This window comes from Dermochelys coriacea, chromosome 18 (assembly GCF_009764565.3).
Source record: "Dermochelys coriacea isolate rDerCor1 chromosome 18, rDerCor1.pri.v4, whole genome shotgun sequence".
NCBI classification, from domain to species: domain Eukaryota; kingdom Metazoa; phylum Chordata; order Testudines; family Dermochelyidae; genus Dermochelys; species Dermochelys coriacea.
In genome coordinates this window covers 17,390,648-17,406,824 of record NC_050085.1, presented here as the reverse complement: position 1 = coordinate 17,406,824, position 16,177 = coordinate 17,390,648, and the positions used below count along the sequence as shown (strand labels likewise).

Here is a 16,177-nt window from a genome sequence, read left to right as displayed (position 1 = left end):
CCTTGCAACAAAGCCCGTTGCCAACTCTGTCCACATATCTATTCAGGGGATACCATCATAGGGCCTAATCACATCAGCCACACTATCAGAGGCTCGTTCACCTGCGCATCTACCAATGTGATATATGCCATCATGTGCCAGCAATGCCCCTCTGCCATGTACATTGGCCAAACTGGACAGTCTCTACGTAAAAGAATGAATGGACACAAATCAGACGTCAAGAATTATAACATTCAAAAACCAGTTGGAGAACACTTCAATCTCTCTGGTCACTCGATCACAGACCTAAGAGTGGCTATACTTCAACAAAAAAGCTTCAAAAACAGACTCCAACGAGAGACTGCTGAATTGGAATTAATTTGCAAACTGGATACAATTAACTTAGGCTTGAATAGAGACTGGGAATGGATGAGTCATTACACAAAGTAAAACTATTTCCCCATGGTATTTCTCCCTCCCACCCCACCCCCCACTGTTCCTCTGATATTCTTGTTAACTGCTGGAATTAGCCTACCTGCTTGTCACCATGAAAGGTTTTCCTCCTTTCCCCCCCCTGCTGTTGGTGATGGCTTATCTTAAGTGATCACTCTCCTTACAGTGTGTATGATAAACCCATTGTTTCATGTTCTCTGTGTGTGTGTATATAAATCTCTCCTCTGTTTTTTCCACCAAATGCATCCGATGAAGTGAGCTGTAGCTCACGAAAGCTTATGCTCTAATAAATTTGTTAGTCTCTAAGGTGCCACAAGTACTCCTTTTCTTTTTGTGAAACTGTAAGGAGAGTGATCACTTAAGATGAGCCATCACCAGCGGGGGCGGGGGAGGAGGAAAACCTTTCATGGTGACAAGCAAGGTGGGCCATTTCCAGCAGTTAACAAGAATGTCTGAAGAACAGTGGGGGGTGGGGTGGGGGGGAGAAATAACAGGGGGAAATAGTTTTACTTTGTGTAATGACTAATCCACTCCCAGTCTCTATTCAAGCCTAAATTAATTGTATCCAGTTTGCAAATTAATTCCAATTCAGCAGGTGAGATTCCCTGGGGGGGAGGGAATAATCTGTGGTAGTTTTTGCTCAGGGGTAGCCCACTCCTTCGGCAGAGCCAGACATCAAAGTAGGCCAGCACATAGCTTGGCAGCACCATAACTCTGTCTATTCCCTGCCTCTTCCCTTCCAGATCTGGAGCCGCAACACAGGTAGCCATACAGTGGCCTGTGCAAGGTGGGGAGAGTGAGTCCTTTCTCTCTCCTATGTCCCTATACAGATGCGAAAGGAACTCTTAATGACCAAATGCCAGCCCATGGTAAGCTTTGCAGGACTAGTTCAGACTCGGTATGAGCAGGTGCAAGTTAAAGGAGACACCTGCTGACACCAGGCCTGAACTGGGCCCTGCACTGTTATTTCCCAATTATTCTCACATATTTCCCTGTCCTTAATCTTTGTAGCTCAGGACATTGACATGCAAACAGGGAATTTGCTTCTTACCCATTCATCTGCCACAGACGCATTTTCTACCCTGGTCTGTGGCATTGCAATGGTTTTTGGGAATGTGACAATCCTGATGATGACAGCATGCACCAAAAACTTTCGCTTAAGCAACCTGAGCAAGTGACTTCATGGGCACACAGAACTTGCACCTGACTCTGATCTTACCTTCCCTACAATATCTCCCTTGATTTCAATGGAATTACTCCTGATTCACATCAATAAATGAAAAAGGGGCAGTAAATCCAAATTATAACAAACATAATATTCTTCCATATGGAACGTTTTTCCAAAGTTCCCAGTGTTCCATCAGCAGCAGGAGTGTTTTGAAATCAATTTGAGTTTCTTTGTTTAGATTTTTTTTTTTTTAGGAAAGGTACAAAACATGTAACATATTTGTGAATGTCAGTTCTTCCAGGCAGGGACTGGGTCACACTGTGTGTTTGTACAGTAGCTAGTGTCACAGGAATCCAGTTCTTACAGGAGCCTCTGGCACAACTAGCACAAATAATAATAATAATAATATGCAAAAGACAGAAGACCTAAGGGTTAGGGGGAAAGACGATGACTAGGAGACATAGAGAGAAAATTAGAAACTGGAGCAGAGAACTAAGAATAAGGGCTCCTAGGTTCTATTCTTGACTCTTAAAAAAAAAAAAAAAAGGAAAGGAGTACTTGTGGCATCTTGGAGACTAACAAATTTATTTGAGCATAAGCTTTCGTGAGCTACAGTTCACTTCATCGGATGCATTTGGTGGAAAATAAAGTGAGGAGATTTATATAAATGTATATAATGTATATAAATCTCCCCACTGTATTTTCCACCGAATGCATCCGATGAAGTGAGCTGTAGCTCACGAAAGCTTATGCTCAAATAAATTTGTTAGTCTCTAAGGTGCCACAAGTACTCCTTTTCTTTTTTGTGAATACAGACTAACACAGCTGCTACTTTGAAACCGATTCTTGACTCTGTGGCCTTGGACAAGTCACTTTACTTTTGTTCCTCAGTTTTACCCATTTTGTAAAATAACCCTTACTTTCCTCTCCGGAGGCACTGTGAAGCTTCATGTTTATCAAGGACTATAAAAGGCACCATTGTTTATCAGTTGAATGTATTGTTGACTCATGGGCTTGCCACATATATCTGTCACATCAGATGTTTCAAAGAGATCTGACTCAGATGTACAATAATTAATGTGAAGGAAACATGTCCTGATGAGTTAGGACCTAAGTAATCACAAAAGGCAGGTTTATTTATGGGCTTGGTTTGCTATGCATCTGATCCTGTCTGGTGCCAAGCATCTTCCACTCCCAAAGGTACCAAGTACCTTCTACTCCCATTGGCTTCCATGGAGACTGAAGGCACTCTGCACCTCACAAGATCAAGCCCTGTGCCACTAATGTAGGTGGGGCTATTTATCTAACCTAGAGAGAGAGAGAGAGCTTGGGAGTGGATGTGAAGAAAATATATGATCTTTAAATTCATATTATCAGAGCTCTGCTCCCACCGCCAACTCTTTCTGCTAAATGCCCTAAATAGCTCCAGGTATTTCCCGTTGCCCTCAGGGATTCATTCACGTGACACTTCAGCAGAAGCTTAAAGCTCACAGGTTAAACTTCACATCTGCGGAACTGTTTCTTGAACAGGAAACACATTGTTGCATATACAACAATGTTCCTGGGAATCTTTTAAATTCTGGGTACTTCACATCAGTCCAACAATGCAAAGTACCTTAAGCAGAACAGGTCTCCCTGTACATGATGAAATCGGAGATTGGAATCTACCTGTAACAAACTTGGATGTGTTCTCTCTTGCCACAGCTTTTACATTTTGCTGGATCAAGTACCTCTATTAAAATCATTATCATGAGTCCGATCTTGTAGCCCTTACTCATGTGATCAGACCGAATTAAATAAGTGGGTTTGACTTTCATCTGGTTTTATAGGAGTATCACTCCACTGACTTCAACAGAGTTACTCCTGATTTACTCCAGTGCAAGTCAGACCAGCATCAGGTCCAACATTTATAAAGTCAGTGGAACTACTCATGTGAGTAAGGGTAGGACTGAGATGTGGAGGGTGAAGAGGTGGAATATGCAAAAGACTTCTCCCCTATTTGTTAGATATGACCCTGACTTGGATCACTGTTTCCAAATCTCTTTGGACCCTAAACTTCTTCCCTCCACAGCGTTGGAGAAGTTTGGATCTGGATCCAGATCTGGATCTGAACTTCAGAATTTCAGACACATCTTTGTAAGATGGATCCAAACACCGTCAGCAGATCCAAGCCTCCTTGTACTTTTGGAGAAGTTTGGACCTGAACTTCCTGCCCCAGGCCCCACTCTCATTTTAATAGAAATGTAGATCCTGTTTGACTCTTTAATTCTTGGAGAGCATCATCTATCTTGTTATTTTTAGTGATGGAGGGGAAGTGTGAGGACCACTGTTCCCGCTAAGCTGTGTGCGTGTTCACGTGCACACAGATCCTAAACCCCATACACAGGGCGAAACACCACACGCACAAAAATTTGCACAGAAGCACAACAATTTGCACAGAAGACATTTTTTGCGCACACAGCCTGTCAAAAATTAGAGGGAACATTGGTGAGGACACATGGAGTAATCCCTAATTTCATACTTACGTCACTTAGACATATTCTGCATAGCCACTGACTTTTGAGAGGTTACTCAACACTTAGTGAATGCAGCACTTCCTCCATGAGCAACAATCCCATGACCCTGGTGTCCCTGTAGGTAAATGTCTCAGTTAATGACACATCCCAGCCATGATCCACAAAGCACTTTCAGTTCATGAGGCTTACAGGATAACTCTACCAAATGTTTCCATTCTAAGGGTGCATCCTAAAATCTTGGCACCTCCAAACTATTCTCCCTATGGATGCCATAGTGTTTCTGAAATCCACTCATACTTCCAAACAAAGAAACTTCCATCAAGCCTGAGTTCAAACATATCAGTCTCATGTTACATTAAAGTGTCAGGAAGAATCTCATTTGTTGTAATGCATCCATTGCAATTACTCAGGGCTTGTATACACTACCACTTATGTTGGTATAAGTTATGTCACTCAGGTGTGAATAAGCCACCCTCCGAGCAACATAAGTTACACCGACCTAGGCGCTGGTGTGGACAGTTCTATGTTGGCAGGAAAGCTTCTCTCACTGACAACGTTACTGGCTGCCTCTCGTCGAGGTGGTTTTATTGGAGTTCTTGTCCACCGGCATACAACGTCTTCACCAGACACGCTGCAGCGGCGCAACTGCTATAGCATTTCTAATGTAGACTAGCCCTCAGATACATGCTTCTGAGAAGCAGGCAGGCACCTGAGCAGCCTCTTCAGGGAATTTTTGCATATCTTAAAATGCTGTCTCCTCCAGACAGATCTTAATTTTATTCCACACAGTCATAACTTTTATCAGTTCCATCTCTCCTTCCACCATATCTTCAGCACACTTTTCCCAGGAAAAGGACTTGTCACCAATGTTTGTTTTTCCACTGCACCATTCACCTGAACGAACTAATAAACTCCTCTGTTCTCCAGCCCTAATCATCTTTTCCTTTTCCTTGTTTTCCCAGCCATATACCATCATTATCACATGTTTCCAATTATCTCTCCTACTACCTAGTATTGTCTTGTTGCAGCAAGGATGCCATTCTTTAAAGGTGACTGAACTCCATAGTCCCTTATACTTTACGGGCAAAATAATTCTCCCTGATTCATTGTTTGGATCTTTTATCTGCATTATAGATCTCTTCTGCACATTCTGTTCTTGTTCTGTTCTCTTGACATCAGTGGAAGTACTATGCTCATGGTAAGGACCCTATCCTGCAAAGATTTGTGCACATTTTTAACTTTACTTACTGAGAGCAGTCCCACTGAAATCAGTCGATGTCCAGGCTGCAGAGAAGAGAACCACAGCAGGGATTGGAGAGAAAAAGGTCTCCTTTATTTACATACAGATGCCATGACTGGAACCATGTGAAAGTGGTTACATTTTTTTTGTGACATTTTCAAGCAAAAAGTTATCTGCACTTCTTTTTTTGGGCATTTGTGATCCAGAAATTTAATTTTCATGACATTTCTGCAACAATATCACATTCTTTTTTATTCCTCAAAACAGAGCAATTCTGAGTGAATAACAGGCTCCTTTTCACTCCAGTTTTGAAATGAAGAATGGATATTTCCCATCTTTTTTTCCCAAAAGGTGGACCAATTTTGAATATTTGAAACAAAAAGCAAAAACCTCCATTCTCCAAGCTTTTTTCACTTTGAAATTTTCGTATTTCTTTCAAAAAGAAAAGGAGTACTTGTGGCACCTTAGAGACTAACAAATTTATTTGAGCATAAGCTTTCGTGAGCTACAGCTCACTTCATCGGATACATGTACTCCTTTTCTTTTTGCGAATACAGACTAACACGGCTGCTACTCTGAAACCCGTATTTCTTTCATTGCTCTCCCCTATATCCTGCCTCAATTTCCTAGTGACAAAACATAAAAGCACAGACTATTCGAATGTACTAGTGTGCATTTTAATGTACTCTGTGCAAAGAAAGCACTGTGTAGTATTTGACACAATTAGCAACACAATCCTGTTCCAGAACTACAGTGAATTCCCTGAAAGTGCCATTTCCTGGGTGATCCTCTGTTTAGCTTCTGATTGCCAGAAGCTGGGAATGGGCAACAGGGGATGGATCACTTTATAATTAGAGTGTTCTGTTCATTCCCTCTGGGGCACCTGGCATTGGCCACTGTCAGAAGACAGGATACTGGGCTAGATGGACCTTTGGTGTAGCTGTTCTTATGTTCTTATCCCATACATCATTGTGCACTGTCCAGACCCCATCTCCCAACTCTAGTGATTCATCTGTGAAATTCCCATAGGGGAAAGTCATATAAAGTTATCCAAGGTGTGCAGCACAGTAGATGGTGCTTCATAACACACAGGGTAGCCTGCCCACAGTGACTAACCAGGGGATCAGCAAAAATCAGTTGTGTATTGTAGTTGGGTCGTTAACTGCTCTGAACTCTGGAGTACAGATGTGGGGACCCGCATGCAAGACCCCCTAAGCTTATTTTTACCAGCTTAGGTTAAAAACTTTCCCAAGGCACAAATTCCACCTTGAACAGTCTGCTGCCACCACCAAGTGATTTAGACAAAGAATCAGGGAAATGACCACTTGGAGTTCCTGTTCCCCCAAAATATCCCCCCAAACCCTTACACCCCCTTTCTTGGGGAGGCTTGAGAATAATATCCTAACCAATTGGTTACAAAGTGAACACAGACCCAAATCCCTGGATCTTTGGACACTGAAAAAAAAATTAATCGGTTCTTAAAAGAAGAATTTTATTTAAAAAAAAAAAGGTAAAAATCCCCTCTGTAAAATCAGGTTGGAAGATAACTTTACAGGCTCCAATGAGAGACTGCTGAATTGGAATTAATTTGCAAACTGGACACCATTAAATTAGGCTTGAATAAAAACTGGGAGTGGATGGGTCATTACACAAAGTAAAACTATTTCCCCATGCTTATTTCCTACCCCCCTACTGTTACTCTCACCTTCTTGTCAACTGTTGGAAATGGGCCATGCTGATAATCATTACAAAAGGTTTTTTCTCCTGCTGAAAATAGCTCACCTTAATTGATCACTCTCATGATAGTTTTCGGAGTAGCAGCTATGTTAGTCTGTATCCGCAAAAAGAACAGGAGTACTTGTGGCACCTTAGAGACTAACAAATTTATTTGAGCATAAGCTTTCATGGGCTAAAACCCACTACATGGGACGCATGCATCACATTAGTGTGTATGGCAACACCCATTTTTTCATGTTCTCTGTGTATATATATATCTTCCTACTGTATTTTACATTGCATGCATCCAATGAAGTGGGTTTTAGCCCACAAAATCTTATGCTCAAATAAATTTGTTAGTCTCTAAGGTGCCACAAGTACTCCTCGTTCTTTTTGCTGATACAGACTAACACAGCTACCACTCTGAAATCAGTAAAACTGGGAACTGTGGAAAGACTTTAAGTCATTGTGACAGAAGGCTGCTGTAAAGAAGGGGGTCCGTTCCTACAGAGCTCTAGCAAAACAAGCCACTAGAATTGAGACAGGTATATGCATGCTGTCAGCAGCCGAATCATACAGGCCACGCACTGATGGGGTCTGACTGCAGCTGGCAGTGGTTACTTAGCCCCCTCTGCTTCTCCATTCTTCCAGGGATTGTCCCAGTTTTGTAAGGCAGATGATGCCATGGGGAGAGCAGCTCATGAGGGGCGAACAAGTAACATGTATTCCTTGGCAGGGACGCCATTAGGTGTTTAAAGGTGGAGACTAGACAGGTTTTGCGGGGGATGGGAGAGGCTGCTATTCCTTAACCTGGTGCCAGAGTCACACGTGCCAGCTCCGAGCACCCTCCCTAGGAGGGCTCTGCCAGACGCGCTGGAGGAGGATGTTCCTCCAATTTAAATCTTCCTCTCCAATTTAAAATTTGTTAGTCTCTAAGGTGCCACAAGTACTCCTTTTCTTTTTGGAGGAGGATGCTGTCCCTTTGTGAACTGGCCTGGGGGGTGGTTTTTGCAGAGGGCACGGGATCCTCCCGTAGTCAGAGCCGTGTGGAATCGCTCCTCCGGCTGCGGGTGAGTGCAGACAGAGCGGCTGCTGTGCTCGACCCCCCTCTGCTCCATCCCAGTGCCTGCCCCCTCCTGCTGCAGCGAACCGGGCCCGCAAGAGGCAGGGCGGGCCTCCCTCTCTTGTGGGCGGGGCTTCAGAGGAATGTGAGCCACAGTCGGAGGAGGAAGGGTGATAAATATTGCCCAGAAGCGACAAGCTAGCCAGCCTGTAGCTGCCTGTCCTTAGGGAGGATTGCAGAGCTGGGTGCAATCCGAGGAGCGCTCCTCTGGCTTTGCAAGACCTGATCTCCGCAGGGTTGTTGGAGGCATTTCCGGACGCAGGGGACCCGATTCTCCTCCCCCGGCTGCTTTGGAGCATGGCTGGCAAGGTGCATCGACTGTGCACGGGCTGGAGCCTGCTGCTGCTGCAGGTGGGTCCCTGGAGCTCTTTGTTCGCAGGCAGGCGCACGTGCGTTCGCTCCAGCTGCGGGCTCGCCTCGCGAGGAGAGGCTCTCGCGGACAAGCCCCAGCCGAAAGACACTTTCCTGTGGCTTTAAAACCTGTTGGCCCCCTGGGGCAGCTCTGAGCAGCCAGCTCAGCTAGGCACGTACATTGCATATGGTGCCCCTTCCCCGTACCTTCCCCCTCAGCTGATCGGCAGTGGGGGCTTGTTCTCACCAGCGGCCGTTTCTTTACGTGTAAGCTCTATTATTTATTGAGTAAATTCCCTTCTCTGGAGACGGGCTCAAGCCACAGGGTTCATGGCGGGGCCCCTCTGAGGGCATTGAGCGCGGCGGGGTATTTGATTGTGCTTGCACGGTTTTTTCCCGTGTGGTGGGTTTAACTTCTTGCAAACGCGCTGGGAGGCTGAGGTTGCAAACCGAACGACAAACCTACATGCAGCTAGGCAAGCAAGGGCCTCTGAGAATCGGGGCTTTCTGCCTTGGGCTGTCTGCTTCGATGCACGCTCGGGGTTTGTATCTGATGCTGTTTCCTTCCTTCCCCAGGCAGCGCTCTGCTCTTCCCAGAGTAACTGCGATAGCCCCGACCAGTAAGTAAAAGCTCTCTCGCTATGGCAAAGGCCTAGCTCTGAAGCTGTTTTAATCATGATGTGGCACAGTGGGATTCTTTACTTGAGTTCTGCTTGGGTGGTTGTCTGCACTTTTGCTGCTGATCTGTTCTCTCTGGAAAGCCTCTGCCTAGGAGAATAACCCACGAATTTGATAAAGCTAGTTCAGCTCATCTTTTTCTTTTCTTTTCTTTTTTCTTTTCTTTTCTTTTCAGTCCTACCTACTCAGGAGGTTGGGGTGACAGATCCTTTCATTCAGACTTGACTCCCTTCTTCGAAATGCCCTTTTGCCGTTTTTCCTCGCACCGCGAGTGGATTGAGCTCCTTTTTGTAATGAAAATAAGTGCAGCCTCCCCACATCTTAACTCTAGAAAATCAGCTAACTTTTAAGTAACTGCCTTCAATCTTCATATTCTGATTATATCCACTGTGCTAAAATGGCACAAAAGAGTGAATACAGCCTATTGACTGGATGCATAAATTGGTTTTCTATATGCTAAATGCATACAACTTGCTAAGTGTAAGACTGTTTTTCTCCCACTCTGGCAATTTGGCTATTGCAGAAGTGATGTCATCTTTTTTGTATTTATGGGCAGCTCCCATTACAGCACTTTTGTTTGCATTACAGCCATGGCAAGAGTACTATAAGAATAATTTAGGATGAAAAAGTTGCCTTAGGCTGGAATTTTCAGATGCATCTAAGGGAGTTATGAATTTCAGTGGCTAATTTCCTTAGCCTAATTAGCTGTCTACCCAAGAAACTAGGAAATACCACTAGGAATAAATAGTTTCTTTTACAATTTTCATTGCAGCATCTGTGTTGTCTTTAAACTGTTAAAATTGTTTACTGTTAAACATTTACAATTGTTTACTGTTAAAACTGTTTATGATGATCTTATGAAACAAAGTACAGAGTTTGTTATTCACCTTCATTTCCAGATGTGCTCGGAATAATTCTAACTGGACTAGCCTGTGGTATGTCTGGTAAGTTCAGATTTATTTTACTTAACATACAAGATGTTTGGGAGGTAATGTAAACAAATAAATAGTAGGAATGGGTGAATAAAGACACACGTCTCTGATCCTGAAAGGTGCCAGTGGAATACAACCTAGACTAGCTAGATGGAAAAAGTAACCAATTCCATTCTGTGTGGGACATGTTCCTAATTGAGTATTCCATCCCCATAACTCTGACATGTTACAGTTTGAGTCCAAAGCCATTGTGCACCCCTTCTAAACAGACAACTTGCTGAATCTTTGCTTGGAGAGGGATCAGCAGTGCAGCGTAGTGGACTTGTCAGTTCTTGGCATTGCATCAGGTTTTGCTTATCCCTGAGCTTATCCCTCTCTCCCTTTTATGGGAGAGAAGATGGTTGGGTTATGATGTCGTTCTTTCTTTCACGGCTTGCTGAACTCCTTGTCATTGACTGATGGCTAACCTTTTTTTATTGGCTGATTTTATGACTTAAAAAGGGGAGAAAACAAATAGGCAAACACTATTGTAATAGATCAGTGATTCCATTATATTGCAGGCTATATGCATCTTGGCTTGCAGCTTCAGAATGTACATGTCAGGATGTACGCTGTAAAACTTAATGAGGGAATACAGTGCAAATTGGCCAGTGTTAACTACAGTTTAGTATTCGGACTAATTTAGGCTTCTACAAATACTCTAAACCCTCTCGGTGGCAGATGATATGCAGAACTGTTTCAAAAATTAATTGACATTTTAAGACGGCTTGAAGGCAGCTGTCAGCGTTTATAAACAGCAAAACTAATGTATCATAGTTTGCTGTTCAGAAGTGTTACACTATTATAGCAGTGTACAGTAATCATCACTTCCCTCAGGTCACTCTCAGAATGTGGAATCATGAAGCTCTTGGAATGCTAGGAAAATCTGATTGGTTGGTGATGAGGTCATATTCTGCTCACTCTGGTGCAATGTTTTATTATGAAGTTTCAGCAAGATTTAATACTATGAAATGTAAAAGCGAGCCCTGAATATGTTACTTCCTGTTCTGCCATTGCTGTGTTCTGAATTTTCTACATTTTATTTTTAAAAGTAATCTTAAATGGCCTGAAACTCTAGGAATTTATAGCTGCTGATCAGAAGTTAGTTTTGAAGAATCTAACTTCACTTCTGATCAGGAAAGAAACCTGGGTTTGCTAAAACAGCGATTTCATAAGGGTTGTCCTGTGAGTGCAGGAAACTGCGATTCAGATCCCCCGGGGTCAAGGAAGGTATTGGATTCTCATGGAGTACTAAAGCCTGTGGTATGGAACTTGAGCTATTATTCAGTGTAGGTTCCAAATTCCAGATTTTGTGGGCGAGGGATCTGTTTGTGTGATCCTAATACTAATAGAAATGTTCTCATTAAAATTAAAGGAAAACAGTTTGTTTGGATTTAAACATCCCCTGCAGTATAATTTTGGTTACTTTTGAATTGTCATATTTAGTAATCTAGGGGTGCTAAGAAGGAATTATTTTGGAGGCATGCTTTTGATCTGTCAGTATTACTTTTAAATTGGTTGGAGGAGAGGAGGGAAACAATACTGTTGGGGTCTCGTCTTCTGACATGTTTGAGTATTTGGGGGGGAGGGAAGGAATCAGAACATGGAAGTTTGGTGTGTCAGCTGTTCTGGAGAAGTTCCCTCCAAAGTACCATAAGAATACTTAAATCTTTGACCTTGGGTCTCTTTCTTTACAACAATCCTAGGCACTTCTTGCAACCCAATCCCAACTGGCATAAGTAGCTCATGAGAACACTTAACTCATTCAAGAACACTTTTAAGAATGGAAAAAACTCCAGAATTTAAATTTGAGAGGGGAGCCAGAAGCACCAAAATCTAGATTTTTTTTTTTAGGTATATTGGGTGGAATTGACCCCTGAGTAGAGGGCCAATACACCATTAAATGCCTATGCCCCATTAAATCTCACTTATGCACTATTTTGAGGACTTAAGTGGTTCAGAGGTCTAGATCTGGTATTGTCATAGAATATCAGGGTTGTGTAGAAGTCCAGATGGGAATGCTGGGAAAACAGCACCTTTTGAAGTCCAAACTCTTGCACTGCCCTCATTTACTCTGTAGAATACTGATTTAGGCATTGTGTATTATGAGGTTATACAACAGATACAAAAAAGTCTGGCCTGTGAATTTTTTAATTTAACACCATCCCTGAGTCAGGAAGGGTTTAACAGGTGATCAGTAGCACCAAAGCTTGGGGACATTAAGCTGACTGTTTTGTAACTGGCTTTTCTCATGCTGGCATTTACACACAAACAGAGCCAGCACCAATAAAAAAAGACTCCTATGTAGTAGGTAAACCAGGCCTTGCAAAGAGTGTCCTTAGGAGTTAAAGCTCTTCTATGCATGGAAGAGGAAAAGCATTAATAATAAAGCAATGGGCTTCTCTCTCCTTGCGTCTCCTAGGCTGATTCTACTGACAGTGTTCCTGCTCCTGCTATGTGGCATCACAGCGAGCTGTGTGAAGTTCTGCTGCCGGAAGAAGAGACCCCCGGTTCAAACCTTCCCTAGACGCCCCTACGATATGACGGTCATTGCCGTTGATGGCGATAGCACTGCCCACAGCACCGTGACCTGTGAGTGTTCTTCAGGGGCTATTATTCAGGGGTACTTGAGGCTTTAATCCTGGAGATGTTAGCACTTGGGTGTGCAATACTCCTGGCACTTCACATCTTCAAAGCAGACACTAACTAATCCTCACAACACCTCAGGCCCTGTGAGGTACTATCATCCCACATGTTGTAGATGGGGAAAAAGAGGCAGAGAAAGGCTCAGGGACTTGCCCAAGTCTACACAGTGAGCAAGTGACAGAAGGCAACCGGGGTTTAGTTCTCTAACGGTTCAAATAAATCCCTGATGGGCTGGCCTTGTGCATGTTCTCTCACACATCCATTCTTGCCCCTCCATTTTGTTCTACCTCACATCTGTCCATCCCAGCCAAACCGCTTCTTACAGGAGGTATAGCACAAAACCAGAATGGTAGAAGCCCAACTAATAAGTATCCTGTTATCTGGGTTACAGCATGTACCCATTATGTCAGACACCTCATGGTAATAACTAAACAAAAGCATTTTTCTCCTGATTGCTTTCCGGGTGGGGCTGGGTGGGTTCCATCTATGTCACAGTTATAGATGCACAATATACTGGAAAAATAGTGTCAGATCTTTATACAAAGATGTATTTTATTCACTTTTTCAAGCCTTATTGTGCCTTCTCTTTACAGCATACAGCTCTTTCCAGTACCCCCAGAGTGCCCCACTTCCACTTCCGTTTGGGGATATGGACAGCAGCACCATGTCTCCCCCAGCCTATAGCCTCTATGCCATGGAGTTGCCTCCCTCATACGATGAGGCCATCAAAATGGCTAAGCCCTACATCGAGACGGTGTTGGTGGGCCAGAAACTCAATGACATCCTTGAGTCAGTGGCACCAGAAGAGCCAAATCAGCACCAAGGTTCCTCTGCTCCTGTGACCGGTGAACTGGAGACACAGCCAAGTTCAGAAGAACCACAAGTTGCAGCACAAGGCCAACCTCAGCTCTAGCCCATTTAGGGGTGAGAGAAATAGAGCAATATAAGGACATTGAGAAGTACTAAAGACATTAAAAGTTTGATCTTATATGCAAGTAACCATGGGAAGAGGCCTAATCTGATGTCCCTATCAATGATTTGTCACGTGGGAGGAATGTTTCCTGCAATTGCAGTAATCTTCTGACATTTCTAGGATATTAAATGAAATAGGAGGACAGCAGTTTAAAAATACCCTGTGTGGGTGATACATGGATGCTAGTTTGTGTCCTGCCAATGAAAAATAATCCCTTGTACTGATATAGCAATGAAAAGGGCAGGGGCATGGTACTGCGATAGTGACACCTTCATTAGATGCCAGAATGATGCAAACAGTGCATTGTTCTTGAACAGAAGATGGAGTTTCCCAAACTTGAGGCAGAAATGGAGTCTTGAGCATGTGCAAATTCAAGAGGTTCTATAGCTTGTCTCTTCTTTTGAGAAGGTTAACTGTCCAGCAAATTGCTGAAGCACTGAACTCGTTGCTACGTAACGGCGAATGTTTCTTTAAACTGAAGAAAAATGGCACCCAAGGACTCTACTATAGTTCATGAATTGAAATCCACACTGTTATTTCCACAGTGTTGGGGAGAGACAAGGGAAAAGACATTTGTGCCAATTATGGGAGACCCGAATCGTTAAAAACAAAACAAAACAAAACATCACTTTCAAGATGGGGGGGAGAGGTTTGATGCTTGTTGGTTTTGTCAGTTACAGTGCAAATTAGCCTCCTGGAGAAACTTTTATACATGGTTTGGTATTAAAATATTTCAAGTATTCATGCTTTTTGCTGACTGAATCCAATGGGTTTGAAAAACTAAATGATCTGGTAAACATTGAATGCCTTGTCAGCACAAAAAGTCAGTAGTATAAATTTCAAAAAAAGTTAAGTTATAAAGCTACAGTGCTTGACCTCCTTATGGGATTTTTATTTAATATTTCACTGATTTTTTTTTTAAACTATAAATAAAATTTTAACTTTTTAATGGAAACCATCTGCCATTGTGAGATCTAAGTAACCTAAGATAAGGGTTACAGAGAAGTGTCCAATAGAAATCTCTTCAAGGAAAGAGATGTGAAGCATAGGACAATAGAAATAAGCATTGAAGGGATCTTTCATATCATGTAGCTCAACTCCACACTATATTTACTTGGGACTGTGAAGTTTGCACGCTAACCGATTTTGTGTGTGCATGGGAACCATATACCTTCTATCCCTCAAAACTGCAGCTCCAAGAAATCCTAGTCCTTTGAGCTTAAATAAGTTCTGATTGTTGGGATACTTTTTCCAGTGGCAGTGTGATATTCTGTCTCCTTTACTGCAACTGTTGGGAGGAAACTGAATGCATAACATTTTTTAGAAAAAAGGGTAAAGTGAACTCAGGATGAGGAAAAAGATGAAGGGTAGGAAAAGCCACAGCTGCAACAACTGTATTGGGCAAAAATCCCCACTGAATAGGGCACTGCTGCTGCTTACCCAGCATGAAGCATTTCCAGTACCCATCTAGTAGCTGCTTGTTTGAGAACTGAAGCCCTACACACTGGTAATGATTGAACTATCAGAACAATGCACAGGACCAAGGCTAAAAGGGAGGGGAAGCCACACCAGTCTCAAAAGTAAGTAGTTTATTGTGACATAGTTAGCAAATGCGTGTTTATTGCAGAAAAATATCCTCTTTGTGGGGGAAGCTGCAGTGCCAGGAAAAAAACCTAGAGGGGAAAACATCCTCTGTTTCTATATGAATGAACCACTGCTCTGTGGGAACTAATGTATGATTGCACTGCTCTGGAAAGCTGTTTACCGCTACTTAAATGCATAGCACAAAGGGAAGCAGCCCTGGCTTCATCAGTTAAAAATTCTTCATTTTGGAATGCAGGTCATCTTTCCCATTTCCTGTTTTTCCTTTAGCCATCACCAGCTTTCAGACTTGTGAACTCAGCCTTTCATTAGAGGGGAATGGTCTTTGTAGATGGGGTTCAGGCTGCACTATAATCGCAAGATTAAAGTGTCACAAAATCATTTTAGCATCTTCTAGTACCATTTAAGCTGAGAGGTGACAAGACACCTTGGCGGGTGGGGTGGATGTTATGCCTTTCCCACTTCCATTCTTGTTCTCTAGGGAGGGTTTATTTTGATCTAGTTTCTGGAATTAGCAGAGACCAGTTCTGCTGGTATTTCACTCCTGGGACTCACTCTCACTCAGGTGCAGGTACAAAGGGGGGTGGGAGGGAAGAGTGATGTGTAAACTTGTATTTCCGATGCTGTCCTCTGTTCTGACAAAGGTGTTTGACTGGGCCCTGGAGCTGGTGTTTGGTTTGTTTTTGTTTTTGTTTTTTTTCTCCTAGCCCTATTCTCACTGGTGAAGTTTTGTTCTTAAGCTCCCTACCAACAGGAACTAG

General features: G+C 43.0%; 1 protein-coding gene across 2 annotated transcripts; it reads left to right on the top strand.

The window, feature by feature from the left end:
- Positions 1–8,265: 8,265 nt before the first annotated feature.
- TMEM52 (transmembrane protein 52) lies at positions 8,266–14,814 on the top strand. Of its 2 annotated transcripts, none has more exons than XM_038377145.2 (5): positions 8,266–8,546; positions 9,123–9,166; positions 10,124–10,168; positions 12,618–12,787; positions 13,435–14,814. In XM_038377145.2, the coding sequence occupies exons 1-5, from the start codon at positions 8,493–8,495 to the stop codon at positions 13,752–13,754; spliced, it is 633 nt and encodes a 210-aa protein (XP_038233073.1). In that variant the 5' UTR covers positions 8,266–8,492; the 3' UTR covers positions 13,755–14,814. The 2 variants fall into 2 exon arrangements, with proteins under 2 accessions (XP_038233073.1, XP_043356158.1); XM_043500223.1 differs by having other exon boundaries at positions 8,302–8,546; positions 9,120–9,166.
- The last annotated feature ends 1,363 nt before the right edge of the window (positions 14,815–16,177 follow it).